The following is a 15,534-nucleotide window of genomic DNA, read 5'->3' on the forward strand; positions in this document are numbered from 1 at the left end:
CTAAAAAATTGTATGCTCTTACATATTTTAAAAGTGCAGTGAAATATCAAACTTATTAGAGCTATCAGTATTCATACTTGGACTAATACTCTAGTCAATAACAAACCAAAATTGAACAATTGAAGGTTGCATCATTACAGACATAGTATAATGTGCTATTATGAAAAATATCAGAAGACAAAACTATGAAGCCAGCCTTTCATCCTCAGCATTTCTTACACTGAAGAGCAAAATAGTGTAGTAGTAAATTAACAACATGAACTCTGGAACCAGATGGCCAGGATCCAAACCTTGCTCTATTGCTTATAAGCTCTGAAACCTTAGGTAGGCACTTAAACTCTGCCTTAGTTCCCCATCTGTAAAATGATTATCATAATGATAATACCTACACTGTGAGGTTGTTGTGAAGATGAAATGAATTCATACATGTAAGCACCTTAAAGGTGTCTGGCACAGAGTAAGTATTGAATAAATACTCATTATTATTATCATCACCATCATCAATATTGTCTTACCACTACTACCACTACTAATAGTAGTATAGTGACCCCATAGGAAAGTAACTGACTTCTAGGAGTCTCATTTTCCTCATCCATGGAGTGGGAATACCCTATGTATCTCACAGGTTTCCACCAAGGAACACACAGCTGTGTATCCTTGAACTCATATGTGAAAGCCCTTCAAGATGGTATTATCTACAGCTTTTCCCAGATTTTGTTAAACCTTCAAAGGAATTATTTTTTTGCTTAAAATGGCTTAGAAGTAACTGCCTGCCTACTTAACTATCTGTATTAGACAAGTGAAAATAACTGGTGTTGTCTGTAGGAGGTTGATGGGCTGACAAATGTATGTTACTTCTTTGCATCATAGAATGTTGGTGCTAGAACCCTAGAGGCCTTTTAGTCCCAAATTTTACTGATGAGGAAACAGGTTCAGAGCATAGTGTCTCACCTAAACTCATAGAGGTCAAATGAGGCTGGAACCGTGATCTTTTCATTTCTATTTGATGAAAAAACTAATTTGCATAGAATGAACTTAAGATTAATAATCATTTATTGAGCACTTACTCCTTGTAAGAGATGATGCTGGGTGCTGTGGAATAATAGAAATCAATGAAGTCGCTCTCCTCAAAAGAGCATACAGTTAAGTTGATGATATAAGGAAATATCAAACAGTACAAAGGACTGAACAGTCGCACAAGCAAAGGTTAAGTAGTGTGGATGGCAGATTCTGTGTGGAACTAGCCAACCTTTGAGTTCAAATCTGAAACACTAGTATTAGGATGTAGGCTCATTCTAATGTCCTTTCCCATCCTGGCAGTCCATATTGGAGTCCTTTCCAGGTGAAAGGGATAAAGGACAGATCAGATAAATTGGTAGTTTATGCTCCCATCCAGTGAATATATGCACCATTTTAAGTCTGTCAAGGTGTGGTCTACATTTCCTTAAGGGTGAAGAAACCTGTTGGGTATAAAGGTATATCCTGGTAGTTGAATCTGTGTAAGACTAAGTTTTGCATCTTTAATTACAGTCTGCTCTCAAAGCAAAAGAAAATGGAAATCATGTTATCTGCTCTAATAAAACTGTATTTTAAGCTAAAGATCATTCTGGGAATATTTAAACCAATATTTTATTTTTATTCTCATGTTTTAATTTGGTGTCCACTTCCAGTTCAGTGAAAGGACATTGAATTTTCCTGTTGACAATGAAACATGTTTATTTAAACTTCATTCTGATGCATTTTAAAAATCTCCTGTGTTTTCCTATCTCTTTATGCCTGAGGTGAACTATTAATTATTAATCTTCCTAGGAATTAGAAGGTAAATGAAACAAAATCTAAAGATCTGAGTCAGCAGCATTTGATCTTTTCTTTTTAAAAGGAAGTTTTTGCAGCCATGGTGGTCAAGCTGTATTTCCTTATAGTGTGCAACAAAGGGTTGATACTTTCCATTGGAGGCACCAAACGGGGAATGCCTTGTAATGTGGATTACCAGTGCATAAACTAAATCATTTAAAATTTTGTGCTCCTGGCCCTTTATTTACATGAAAGGATTTTGATGCTAAAATTCTGTGATACAGTGCTTTTGTTAATAGGCTCAAATGCTCAAATACTGCCATGACATTGGCTCTCACAAAATAGAATAAGCCAAGCACTTGTCATAGAGTATCTCTAAATTTAGCCTCTAAAAGACTTTGAATGTGTGTTTAGGAGTGAAAGGAATTTAAGCATAATGAGAACCCCAGCTCCTTGATCATGTTTATTAACAGAAACCAAAAAAATGAAAGAAGGCAAGTAATACTTGATTCTCCCATGGCTCCTGTGCCTCAGTCCAATCATGAAAAGTCAACCGAGTGGGAAAGTGAGATTGGCATAGTAATGAAATAACAAAAGAAATAATTTTCTGTAAAAGCTTTTTTTTTTTTTTCCTCCTCTTTGGTAACAGTTTAATTGAGACATAATTCCCACGCTCTACAGTTCAGCCACTGAAAGTATACAATTCAGTGGTTTTTAGTATATTCACAGAGTTGTACAATCATCATAATCTACCATGAGCTTTAAAAAATATAATAATTCTCAACTTTTTCTCTGGGCAAAATTCTCCTCTGCATAGCTTCTTTTTCATGTCAGCCTGTCTAGGCTCCATCTCTCCCTCTCCCCATCCCTGGCTTGCAGGGATTTTAGCAGAGACACCACTGGGATTGAAATTCCTGTGTCAGATGTTATTTTCATTTTTAACTGAGACCCGTAATTGGGAATTCAGAGTCAGCAAGCTTGAAGCCCAAATATTATTAGATGCTCAGGACTCATTAGATGAGGTAGGAGATGCTGACCAGGCCGTGGCTGTGAGAAAGCTACAAGGATGGAGAGATGGTTTGAAAACCAAACTCCCTTTTCAGATCCTTGCTTGCCACACTTGGAAAGCTGCTACTTAACGTTGGCAATCAAAACAATTAAAAACTGCATGCTGTCTTATTTATCGAAATAACTCTTCTCATAAAGGTACTGCGGTGTTTCCATCATGTAAAGCCATCCTATTTCCTTGTAGAGAGAGCTTCGTTTAGGAGCCTGAATCTCCAAGCAGAGTCCGTTAGAGGATTTAATATGGGACGAGCAATCAGCACTGGCAGTCTGGCCAGCAGCACCCTGAACAAACTTGCCGTTCGACCTCTGTCAGTTCAAGCTGAGATTCTGAAGAGGCTCTCCTGCTCAGAGCTGTCGCTTTACCAGCCATTGCAAAACAGTGCAAAAGAGAAGAGTGACAAAGCTTCATGGGAGGAAAAGCCTAGAGGGATGAGTAAATCATACCATGATCTCAGTCAGGCCTCTCTCTACCCTCATCGGAAAAATGTCATTGTTAACATGGAATCCCCACCACAAAGCATTGCGGAGTTGGTAGGAAAACCATTACACCAGATGGCAAGATCTGATACAGAATCTTTGGCAGGATTCACAAAACTTAATAAGTAAGAACATAATTACCCAACTACATATTTGTAAATTCTACATTTCATACATTTGTTTTTGTTTTGACGTTTTATTATTTTTACCATATTTTTTTACATTGACACATCCCCCTCCTACCTTCCTTTTCCCTCTTTAGTTCAAAGTCTGTTGCAAGTTTAAATAGAAGTCCTGAAAGGAGGAAACAGGAATCAGACTCCTCATCCTTTGAAGACCCTGGTCAAGCATATGTTATAGGTCAGCATAAACAAGCTTACCTTCTTTCTCCCATACCTCATGCTCATGGTGAAATGAATGAAATAATGTTAGTGACCAATATATTATTTTTGCTTCTATGTTCTAATTGCCAAAGCTGCTTTTGAATATGAAATTTTAGGCTACTTAAAATGCACCAAGTCAAATCAAAAACTGATTTAACAGGTGATTACTTCAAGGCACAGACTGTTACTTCACTTTCTCTTGGTCACAGTTAAAAACTGTGACAGTCATACTGAGAGAACCCAGACAGTCTGGTACCATGGCTTTGGACAGTCTTCCTTTGGATTTTCCATACAAGCCTGTGGCAGTGGGCTCCACTATACTGTATTTTTTAAAGAAAGGTTTATTTAGGGTACTTTCAGCTTAGCATGAATGCAGTTATCTCCCAAACCAGATAATTTTTATGAAATGTGCTGTGGTCAGTAGGTGGAAATTCTTAGTTGATTTGAGGGGTTTTTTTCCAATTCTCCCAGCTAGCTGAGGCATATTAAGTATGTAAGTAAAGAAGTTTATAAACACATACTATCTTATGAGTAAATAGTTCAATATCCTGTTGCTTTATGCATCTTAAAAGGGAAATGCACTGGAATCTTACAGAAGAGTAGATATTTAAGCAGAGAGGTGTGAACTCAGAATAGGAGACAGCTGGGGAGACAAAAGAGAAACAAGGACACCCTCTTCTGCTGCTGTTTTACCATAATACTAGTTAACTCTCACTTAGACCAACGATTGTTTAATCCTAATTACACAAAGTTAAAAAATATTTTTTTACCTGTAGTTGGATTGAAGATCTGTGGAGTAAATGAAAAGAGAACTCTATTGTTGGTAGATATTTACAGAAAGCATCATTACTTTATTAATGTAGGCTTCCACAGCTTTCAGGGATGATACTAGCATCAATTTAAATTGAATTGGTGAAAAACTTTCAAGAGATAAAAGGCAAGATTTCACCCTATAGGTCACTACCTTATGTGTTGAAAATAGCCTAAGAAGACGCTAGTTCAATCTTTTGGAAAATACTTTTCAAAGAGTATTCATATATAATGGGATCCCATATAGATTCTAAGCTATTTTCATTAGAAATGCTTTCGTCTACATAAAAATCCATCACATACCCGATGTAGAAGAGTAAATATTTCATTGAAAAACACAGATAGAATAAAACTCACTCATGAAAGAAAATTTATTTTCCACATGTTTTTTGATTAAGATTATTCATTCTTACTGAATATTAAATTTTCTTTTAACATTTAAACAAATGCTTTTAAAACTCATTTCAGTTTCATCATTTCATATTTGACATATCAAAATGTCATTGCCAGAAACAATACATTTGTGTTTAAAGTTATTCTGTAAAACAAGCTGATATGCTTAACTTGGACATTAGAAATAGTAAATAAGCCCATTGTGGGAAGACATTTTTCTGGGTGTAAATTAAAAAAAAAATGTTGCCGCCTTAATGTTTTGATTTTTATGAATTTAACAGAGATTACTAATATAGTATCTGCCATTTTATAAACTGTCTAATAATTTAATTTATACCACAGGAATGACTTTGCATAGTTCTGGAAATTCTTCATCCCAAGTACCCTTAAAAGAAAATGGTAGGTTTACAAAATGTTTTTCCCCTCATTTCCATCATATCTTTTCTCTTGTACCTTATGAGATAGTCTTGGACGTAATATTGAAGAGTCTTCAATTCCATGCTAAGGACTTTAAGTCTTACACTGTAGTCAAAGGAGAGTTGTATTTTTCAGCACCATGGTGATGTGATGGGACCTGTGATTTATACTAGATCATGAACTAGAGAAATGACAAAGTATAAATAAGGACACCTGGAAAGCTAAGATAGTTCAGGTGTAAGATAATCTTGATTAAAGAGTCTTAACTTAAGCAGTTATTTTAACTGAGGATGCTTGAGCTGGATCTTGAGATAAAAGGACGAAATTCAGACAGAATGTTGTGGATATGCATTCCAGACCAAAGTCATAGTGTGATCAGGCAGGGATACAAGTGAGAGGGTAACAGATTCAGGGAACTACAAGGGTCTTAATATGGAGACTTGGGGCCAGAGTGATGCTCGAGAACTAAATAAGGGACTAGCTCCGAGTCTTATCCTAAATATTATGGAAAGAATTTGAAGGGGTGCCTGGATGGCTCAGTCGGTTGAGCATCCAACTCTTGGTTTCAGCTCAGTCGGTTGAGCATCCAACTCTTGGTTTCATAGGATCAAGCCCACATGGGGCTCCATGCTCAGTGGGGAGTCTTCTTGAGATTCTCTCCCACTACCTTTGCTCCTTCCCCCACTCACGCATGGGTGCTCTCTCTCTCAAATCTTTTTTTAAAAAAGAATTTGGGGGTGCTTGCATGGCTCAGTCAGTTAAGCATCTGCCTTTGGCTCAAGTCATGATCCCAGGCTCCTGGGATGGAGCCCTACATGGGGCTCCCCACTCAGCAGAGAGTCTGCTTCTCCCTCTCCTTCTGCCCCTCGCCCTGCTCATGTGTTGTCTCTCTCTCTCAAATAAATAAAATAATTTAAAAAAAATAATTGAAGACTTTAAGTATTTACAGTTTAAAAGGAGTCTAAGAAGTAACAAAAGTATAGGAAGAAATTTTGTGTAGTGACTTGAGTCGGTAGATTCAAATTTTTTCGTTTAGATTATAAAATACTCTCATCTACATTTATCTTATCTGATCTTTCTAACAACATTCATGGGTAGAAAGAACATTTTAATAGTGTGTATATACAGCTTTCCTCCAAAAATGTTTCAGTCTTACCCTTAAGTTTAGTTCTAATTTCCTGAGAGCTAAGGCAAGAATGAAGGTATGAGAGTGGGTTGAACCCTATGAAACTGCAGTTTTTGTAGGTTCAAACTGTCAGACACCAAGTGCTATTTTGTATAACTTTAATTTTCTAATAGAAATATCCACAGCAATTCTTCAAGAGAGGAAAATTTTTCTTGGAAGTAGAATTGAGTCAAAAAGTAAAAATATACAAAATATCTTAAATCCTTAGCAAATGAAGGATTTTTTTATCCAATTTTTTTTAATGTATCCTCAAAAAATCTGAGGGCATACAATTGAAGAATAAATCAGTGAGCTTAAATTTGGGCTTAAGTTACTAAGACCGGGGCAGCTGGGTGGCTCAGTCAGTTAAGCGTCTGCCTTTAGCTCAGGTCATGATCCCAGGGTCCTGGGATCAAGCCCCGCATCGGGCTCCCTGCTCCGCGGGAAACCTACTTCTTCCTCTCCTTCTGCCTGCCGCTCTGCCTACTTGTGCTCTCTCTCTCTCTTTCTGTGTCAAATAAATAAAATCTTAAAAAAAAAAAGTTACTAAGACCATGATATATAGCTTTATGATGACCAAATGTCTTGCATGGACTGAATTTAGAATACCTCTGTGCCTAAAATAGCTCAATTTTAACAAGTCCATAATGGTAAAAATTTTGACTAATGGTTATTGAGTGCTTACATGTGCCAGGCACTGTTCTAAGCACTTTATGTTTAACACCTCATTTAATTCCCACAACAATCCTATGAGGCAGGTGCTAATTTTATTTCCTTTTCACAAATGAGAAACCAAAGCATAGAGAGGTTGAGTTGTGCAGAAGGTCATGGAACTGGCAAGTGCTGGAGCCATGATTTGAACACATGATCTCTGTTTCCAGAGCCTGTATTCTAATCTACTCTTTAGACTGTGTGCCAGCATAATAATGCCTAATCATTTGTAGGTATTGTTTCTCCAAGCTAAACTTTTGAAAGAAGCTGGCTAATAATCTATTAAAAGATGAAAACCTGAAGTGTGTTTAAACCTAGGTTCTGATGGAAAAGAGTATGAATTTACAGTGGACACCAAATGAGCAACATGTGCAGGGTAGTTGCTCTGTTTAAACCTTCAGAAACCTCATCTTTGGAGGTTAGTGCCCCCTGCTGAGGAAGGTGACCAACTCACCTGCCTGTGGAGATGTCCCCCAGTTGGCTTGCAGACAAGTCTGTTTTCTTCGAAATTCTCTTGGAATCTGCCCACGTAGTCCTGATTTAGTGCTCTGTTGAGAATCAAGTCTAAGATTCACACAATAGAACATGGAAAACACATCTTTCCAAAGAAGGTAACTGAGCATCCAAAAATTAAATTACTTGTCCGTGGGGCGCCTGGGTGGCTCAGTCGGTTAAGCATCTGCCTTCGGCTCAGGTCATGATCCCAGGGTCCTGGGATCGAGCCCCGCGTCGGGCTCTCTGCTTCGCGGGAAGCCTGCTTCTCCCTCTCCCACTCCCCCTGCTTGTGTTCCCCCTCTCTCTGTGTCTCTCTCTGTCAAATAAATAAATCTTTAAAAAAATAAAAAATAAAAAAAATAAATTACTTGTCTGTGAATCAAATATAGGACTTCTTATTCTAATTTTAGTGTTCTTCCTTGCTGGTCAGGATTATGAGAAGACAGTTAGAACTTACCATCAGTTAATGCTGAATTATTCATCATTTAATACAAGAACCAACAAGTAGAATTCAATCTTAACCTTTTGTGACTTTCAGAGACCCTTAAGGAATGTGAAACTTGACAAAGAAGATAAAAGAAAAAAAGGCATGAATCTTCTAATAAAACAGAGATATGGGAAGGTTTACAAACCTCTGATTGTGATTTCAAAAAAAAAAAAGTTCCTTAATCTTTAAAAAAAAAGCCACACAGGGGCGCCTGGGTGGCTCAGTTGGTTAAGCGACTGCCTTCGGCTCAGGTCATGATCCTGGAGTCCCGGGATCGAGTCCCGCATCGGGCCCCCTGCTCGGCAGGGAGCCTGCTTCTCCCTCTGACCCTCCCCCCTCTCATGTGCTCTCTGTCTCTCTCATTCTCTGTCTCAAATAAATAAATAAAATCTTAAAAAAAAAAAAAAAAAAGCCACACAGTATTTCTTCCCAAGAGAGTAAAAACCAAAATAAAGAAAATGTAGAACTGATGCAACAATTATGTAAAATTGGTTTTCAGTGTTTCTTATTTTACTATAAATCAGGATTATTATATAATTGAAAAGTAACTCTTAGCTAAATTTGTCACCTTCCTTCCTATCCAAACCACAAAAATGGGGTCAAACACTGGACTCTTAAAAATGAGATGCACTGTTCTTTAGTAAGTGCATACACTTACTTTATGAATCCCTAAATCATTTTGCAGATTAGAATATTTCATGCATTGGACTTTCAGCCCGTAAGGAAGGTCTCTCCTTATATTTGTATGCAAAGATATTCAGTGTATTCTAATCTTCAAAAAAATTTTTTTTCTATTTTTCAGGTCTACATTTCTCTGAAAATTAGTGATGTTGATCAGTTATCTTTTCCTGTGTGTTGGCCATCTGTCTTTTTGGAAAAGTGTATAATGGGGTCCTGTGGTCATTCTAAAAAAAAAAAAAATGAGATGCAAAAAACTCATGTAAAGTAGGTTATTCAAGGGCAGAGGAACCTAGTACAGACACTGAAATAAGCTTTTTTTCCCCAAAATTAAGACTGATTATTGGGGCGCCTGGGTGGCTCAGATGGTTAAGCGTCTGCCTTAGGCTCAGGTCATGATCTCAGGGTCCTGCGATTGAGTCCCTTCTCCCTCTGCCTGCCACTCCCCCTGCTTGTACTCTCCCTCCCTCTCTCTCTGACAAATAAATAAAATCTTTAAAAAAAAAAAAAAAAAGACTGATTATTGTCCTTGTGAACAATCTCAATTCCAAGTAACAAAATGTTACGTAAAGAGATTTTAAAGCACTTTGCTTAGTCAAATGTCAAGGACAAATATAATGTTAATGCTAGATTTTTCCATGTAAGTCTTAATTAGAATACATATAAAGTTAAAAATTATAATAAAAATTGAAGTCCGAAGTGCTCACAAAAGGATTCAACAGATACAGGAACTAACCAGAAGCAAAAAATAGAGTCAACTAAATTGAGACTGAAAGGAACTTTAAAGTATATTCAAACTAGCCTTTACATTCTATGGGTGAGTTAAATAAGTCCCAGAGATGTTACGTGGCCCCAATTTATTCAGCTAATTAGTGCTGGCACGGAAATAAAACACCAAAGTTTCCATTATTATCCCCCAACCCTACCATTGGAGCAGTTAGTATATTTAGGTAGTATAGTAATGAAAAATACCTATCTTTGTTTTTATATCAGTATGGTGCTGCTGACCCATCATCTCCAAGATTTGAAATGGGTCTTTTTCCGTAGAGTGACTGATGGTTTTATCTAGAGTCTCCTCCACCTACAGTCCATTTCCTCGTAGATTGGGTGGCATGGAGCTTCCTGATACTTGAAAAGGATCTATATCTATAACCAACAGAATCAGTTTTTCTTGCAAAAAAAAATTGTTGACTCATACTCGGGTTGATTACATGACTTTGGCCTTATCAGAAATATGTTCTTATTAGGAAATTTAGTTTAATTGTAGATTTATCTATCATTAGTATGTACAGTTACTTTAGTCAGGGATTATATATGTCCACATGAACGTTAAGAGAGATGAAAAAGGCAACACGGAAACAAATGTGTCTAATACAGAGAGGGTATACAATTTTATTTTCTAAATTTTACATTTAACAATTATTCTAAAGATATTTCCCAGGTAAACATTATTGGGAATGACACCAGCATGTGTTACTTAAAGAAGTGGAAATTTCAAGTTGAAGCTCTTTTTCACTTTAAAATAGTCATAGAATTTGCTGTGTTCCTGGAGTATACTGATGGGAAAAGAAAATCCTTTTAGGATTTAAAAATATGTACTCCTTCAATATTAAAGTTTGTTTTTATATAATCATACAAATACCTCAGAAATCTCTTGGTTCTTGAAATATCTGGCTGTCTTCCTTTGAGATTCATAAATTCTATTCATATCTTTCAGTTTACTTGAATTGTCCTCTACTATTTACCTCAGATACTTCCTTCTCTGTCATTTTTTTTTTTTTTTACCCAAAGGAAATGTATTGTGAACATCTACATGAATAGAATACATATAGAATACAAATAGAAACTGGAGGGCACCTGGGTGGCTCAGTTGGTTAAGCACCTGACTTCAGCTCTGGTCATGATCCTGGAGTCCCGGGATCGAGTCCCGCATCGGGCTCCCTGCTCAGCAGGGAGTCTGCTTCTCCCTCTGACCCTCCCCCTTCTCATGTGCTCTCTCTCTATCTCGTTCTCTCTCTCTCAAATAAATAAATAAAATCTTTAAAAAAAGAAAAAAAAACTGGGCATGTGCACAGTACTGTGGAGTAACATATAGCTGCACGCCATTCTGCCGCCTTTCTGTGCTCACATTAGTAACTTCACTGCATATCAGTGGCGGTGCGGTGGAGGACATCCCTGTTAAAAAGAGTGGGTTCAAAACTTCCCTTCCAAAAGAATATTTATCTCTGCCCTACTCAAGTCTTGTACTGTAGCCAAGCTGATCTGTAACATTTCTCCAGGACCCTCTCTGCCTTCTTTCCATCTCAACTTTTGCTAATGCCGTGTATTGCTGTATAACCATCTCCATAATCCACTTATTAAAATCTTACCCCATTTCCTTGAAGTCTTTATTTCTGGCAGGAAGAAGCCTCTCTTTTATAGGCCTGACTCAGGCCTTCATAATGCAGCTATTTCATTGACTGTGTTAACATTTCTATTAGTCAGGCTAGGTCTTTGCTCTTGTAGCCTGATTGACTCAGCTCACATTTACTATGCACCAGCTTTCATATATATTATCTCATTTTATTTTCCCAAATTGCCTAGTGAGGGACTTTGACAGGAAAGTTGTTCAGTCAACATTTGAAGGATGAAAGAGTAATCAAATGAATGATTACTCAAATCCTACTGATGAATCTTTGAATATAGAGAGCTGAATCTGTTGCTTCTAGACATAAATACATTAAAATATTGCACATTTATTCTGTGTGTGTGTGTGTGTTTTATATACATATTCTAATAATATTTTCCTAGGAAATTTCTTTTTATATGCACACACACACTTATTAGCCAAATAAGTAATATAAATAACCAATCTTGTTAGTACATACATTGGGGAAAAAATGGCATTTTTATTCTTTGAATCAATACCTTTGACTTCTAACAGATACTCCTTAGGCACATTAAGAATATTGATCAGTTTTATAATTGAGGGCGAAAACACTTTGCATAAAGCAAATGGACTTTGTCTTCCCAATGGTGGTAAAAGTATACATTTAATACTTAACCTAACCTTATCCTCTTACTTGTTTCACATTATTTTATGGGTTTGTCCTGTTGTATTTTGTTGGTTCTAGCTGAAAATTAGAGATACTTGTCTATTTTAGGATAAAAGTATTTTGGATGCTTAGATGGTAATTTTAAGCTAGGCATTAACTAATTCATGGACTTTATGCTTATATGTATGTGTATGTACGTGTATACATATATATACATACCCAATATATAAGGTTCTTCACACCATTGTCCAGTGATTTTTTTCTTTTTGGAATCTTATAAATTCATTAGAAATACTGAATTACTACTACTCTTATTGATTATAACTATAAGTTTTAGTCAAAAAGAAACAAATAGGGACATGTATGCTACAGAGAGCTAGCCAACTTGCATTAATGCTTAGTGTTTAAGGGATAAAGTTAATTTACTCCAGAGAGCAAATGATTGCTGTAATTTTTTCTGATATTAAAGTGATTTATTTCTAGAACATGAAGTATCACATTTGCATCATTTAAGCATTAATACATATTATGTAACAAAATTACTACTTTTATAACATTCATACAATTTTAAATCCACGGGTAGTCATATGTTGGCAAATAATCTGTAATTTTCTAAAAGCTTCAATATGCTTAAGAATTATACAGAGATTAATTTCAAAGTTTCATTTATAAAAATTATCTTTCCAAGTGTGTTGCATTCATCTACCATCACTACAACACATCACACACAAACCAGTTTAAACTATCAAATTATAACTGATATTAGTAAGTATGTTAATTTGCTAGAGCTGCTGAAACAAGGTCCCACGGTCCTGGGTGACTTAAACAGAAATTTATTTTCTCACAGTTCTGGAGGTAGAAGTCTGAGATCAAGATGTTGGCAGCATTGATTTCTTCTGCCACCTCTCTCCTTAGCTTGTGGATGGCAGTCTTCTCCCTCTGTCTTCACATAGTCTTCCCTCTGTGTGCACACATGCATGCACGTGTCTGTATTCAAATTCCCCCTTATAAGGGCACCAGTCCTACTGGATTAGGATTTGCCCTAAAGAACTCACGTTCATTATTTCTTAATCTGTCTCCAAATACAGTTAAGTTCTGAGGGACTGGGAGTTAGGAGTTCAACATATAAATTTGAGGGTGGGGGTAAAGGGACACAATTCATCCCATAACGGGAAGAGATGAAAGAAAGTGTGTGTGTGTGTACGTGCACGTACACATGCTCAGATTGCTAAGTAAATGAAGTAATTTTATCAACATGACACTTAAGTAGCGTATTTATTGGTTTATTTTAAGAGATATTTGTGAATGATCAATCTACTAAAAAAAAAAAGCCCTCAGTGGAAATAAACAGTAAATTCTAGTTCTGATGCTAACAGTCCCTCAATTTATTTAACTAGCCTTTATCAAGTACTGACTAAAGGCGTTTTGCTGGGAGTGATACTAGCTGTAACGTTGAACAAGTCATGAACTATTGTTCCTCATCTGCAAAGCTATGACTTAAAATCTCTTGACCTGACTCATAAGATTGCTCCACAAATAAGAAGTAGATGAAAGTGCTTTGAGAACATAAATGTGCTAGCCAAGTCATTATTAACATGATTTTAAAAAAGTAAATCCATTTTCCTCTTGTTGCTGCTTTACCATACAACTTACCATGAATATTTTATTCATTACTAATAAAAATGTGAACCACTTATGAGTGGGAAATTCTTAACATAGTGAGCATTGTCAAATTCAGGAAGTCAGCCATGATGTAACAGAAAAACAGTGTCAGAAAACTTAGTTCGGGTCTTGCCTGTACTAGCTGAGTAAACCTGCTCAAATCATTTAAATTCTTGAGAGTTATTTACTCATTTGTAACTGAAATATACTTATTTCACAGGGAATCATTTATGAGGAATTAACATGATAATATCAGTGGCATGATAATCACGTATTGAACCATGTGATGATAATCAGTACTTTTGTGAACTATAAATCACCATCAACATATAAGATGATGACATAATATTATTTGAAATAGAATTTGAAAGTGACCAAGTAATCTATTAATGAATTTTGTTAACGTTTAAATTGGGACAAGCAGACAGTCTTAATGCCTGAGCGTGTTATGTTTATTTTATCTTAACATTATACTTTTCCAATAGATGTGCTACACAAAAGATGGAGCATAGTATCTTCACCAGAAAGGGAGATCACCTTGGTGAACCTGAAAAAAGATGCAAAGTATGGCTTAGGTAAGTCACTGAGATTCTTTTTTTTTTTTTTTTTTTTAAGATTTTATTTGACAGAGACATAGCGAGAGAGGGAACACAAGCAGGGGGAGTGGGAGAGGGAGAAGCAGGCCTCCTGCCGAGCAGGGAGCCCGATGCGGGGCTCGATCCCATGACCCTGGGATCATGACCTGAGCCAAAGGCAGCTGCTTAACGACTGAAGCACCCAGGCGCCCTAGTCACTGAGATTCTTAAAGGGATGTAAGAATTCAAAGAGAAAAAGTGTATAGTATAATATTGGCATTGAGGCACCAGCCCACTACGGATCAAGATACCGGTTGCCCACCCACAGGCCCTTCACCCCACCCACCCAGTCAGGAAATGTGAAAGATGAAATACTTACAAGCAAAACTTCCACTGAATTTAACAGTCCCATTTCACATGTGTTACCTATTTATCATATCTGATATAAGAATCTCTACACTTACATGCATCGGACAGACTGCTCATTAATCACTGAAAGCACCAGTGTCATGAAGATCTTTCTTAAATGTGTTGTTTCACAGGATTTCAAATTATTGGTGGGGAGAAGATGGGAAGACTGGATCTAGGTGTATTTATTAGTTCAATCACCCCTGGGGGACCAGCTGACTTGGATGGATGCTTAAAGCCAGGTACTTTACATCTAGATAATTTCCTAAGTACTTAACTGACAGGCATGAATTTGCATAGATGGCAAAAGTAGAACTCGAGCAAAACAAAAATAATGAAAAACAATGTCGGGCAGTGACATATCTAAGACTTAGTATGAATTTCTCTTTGTTTTTGAAAATACTGGATTGTCTATTTTTACAGGAGACCGTTTGATATCTGTGAATAGTGTTAGTCTCGAGGGGGTCAGCCACCATGCTGCAATTGAAATTTTGCAAAATGCACCTGAAGACGTGACACTTGTTATCTCTCAGCCAAAAGAGAAGATACCCAAAGGTAATGTTGTGGATGTTTCTTAGCTGTGTATTGTTTCACTTCTCACAAGAACTTCAATATCATGGATTGGATTTAAGCTCCTTATTTCCTTTCTGAAAATGTAATATATGTAGCTCTGTTTAATATACATTAGTGTAACTTTTCATTCATCACTTCCAAGATTTTCTATCTCATTCATCTTTAGTACTCTATGCATAAAAATGGATTTATTGTGCCAAATTGATGTCACTTAAGTGAATTTTGAGTACTTGGTGCATTCCATCACTTCATAGGCCAAATCAGAAATAAAATTCTTTACCCTGGTCTAATTAATATAATTATGTAATAGTTATCTATGAAGTCCTATCCTGAACAAGATTGTAAAAAGTAAAAGGATAAAAACATAAGAAATTTTAAAACAAGACCATATCATTTTGTCTCA

General features: G+C 36.5%; 1 protein-coding gene across 5 annotated transcripts in view; it reads left to right on the forward strand.

Annotated features, from left to right (window-relative positions):
• Nucleotides 1-15,534, forward strand: part of PTPN13 (protein tyrosine phosphatase non-receptor type 13) — a 210,665-nt gene that overhangs the window by 141,595 nt on the left and 53,536 nt on the right. For 4 of the 5 annotated variants that reach the window (XM_045880821.3, XM_045880823.3, XM_045880824.3 and 1 more), the window contains exons 18-23: nt 3,047-3,464; nt 3,602-3,699; nt 5,268-5,324; nt 14,061-14,150; nt 14,693-14,800; nt 14,982-15,113. In XM_045880821.3, the coding sequence (XP_045736777.1) occupies nt 3,047-3,464; nt 3,602-3,699; nt 5,268-5,324; nt 14,061-14,150; nt 14,693-14,800; nt 14,982-15,113 (903 nt within the window). The remainder of the gene's footprint in view (nt 1-3,046; nt 3,465-3,601; nt 3,700-5,267; nt 5,325-14,060; nt 14,151-14,692; nt 14,801-14,981; nt 15,114-15,534) is intronic. The other variant, XM_045880828.3, reaches the window with a different exon arrangement.

This window comes from Mirounga angustirostris, unplaced genomic scaffold, assembly GCF_029215605.1.
Source record: "Mirounga angustirostris isolate CCGP_5_RB_7025 unplaced genomic scaffold, mMirAng1.0.hap1 SCAF_2, whole genome shotgun sequence".
NCBI classification, from domain to species: domain Eukaryota; kingdom Metazoa; phylum Chordata; class Mammalia; order Carnivora; family Phocidae; genus Mirounga; species Mirounga angustirostris.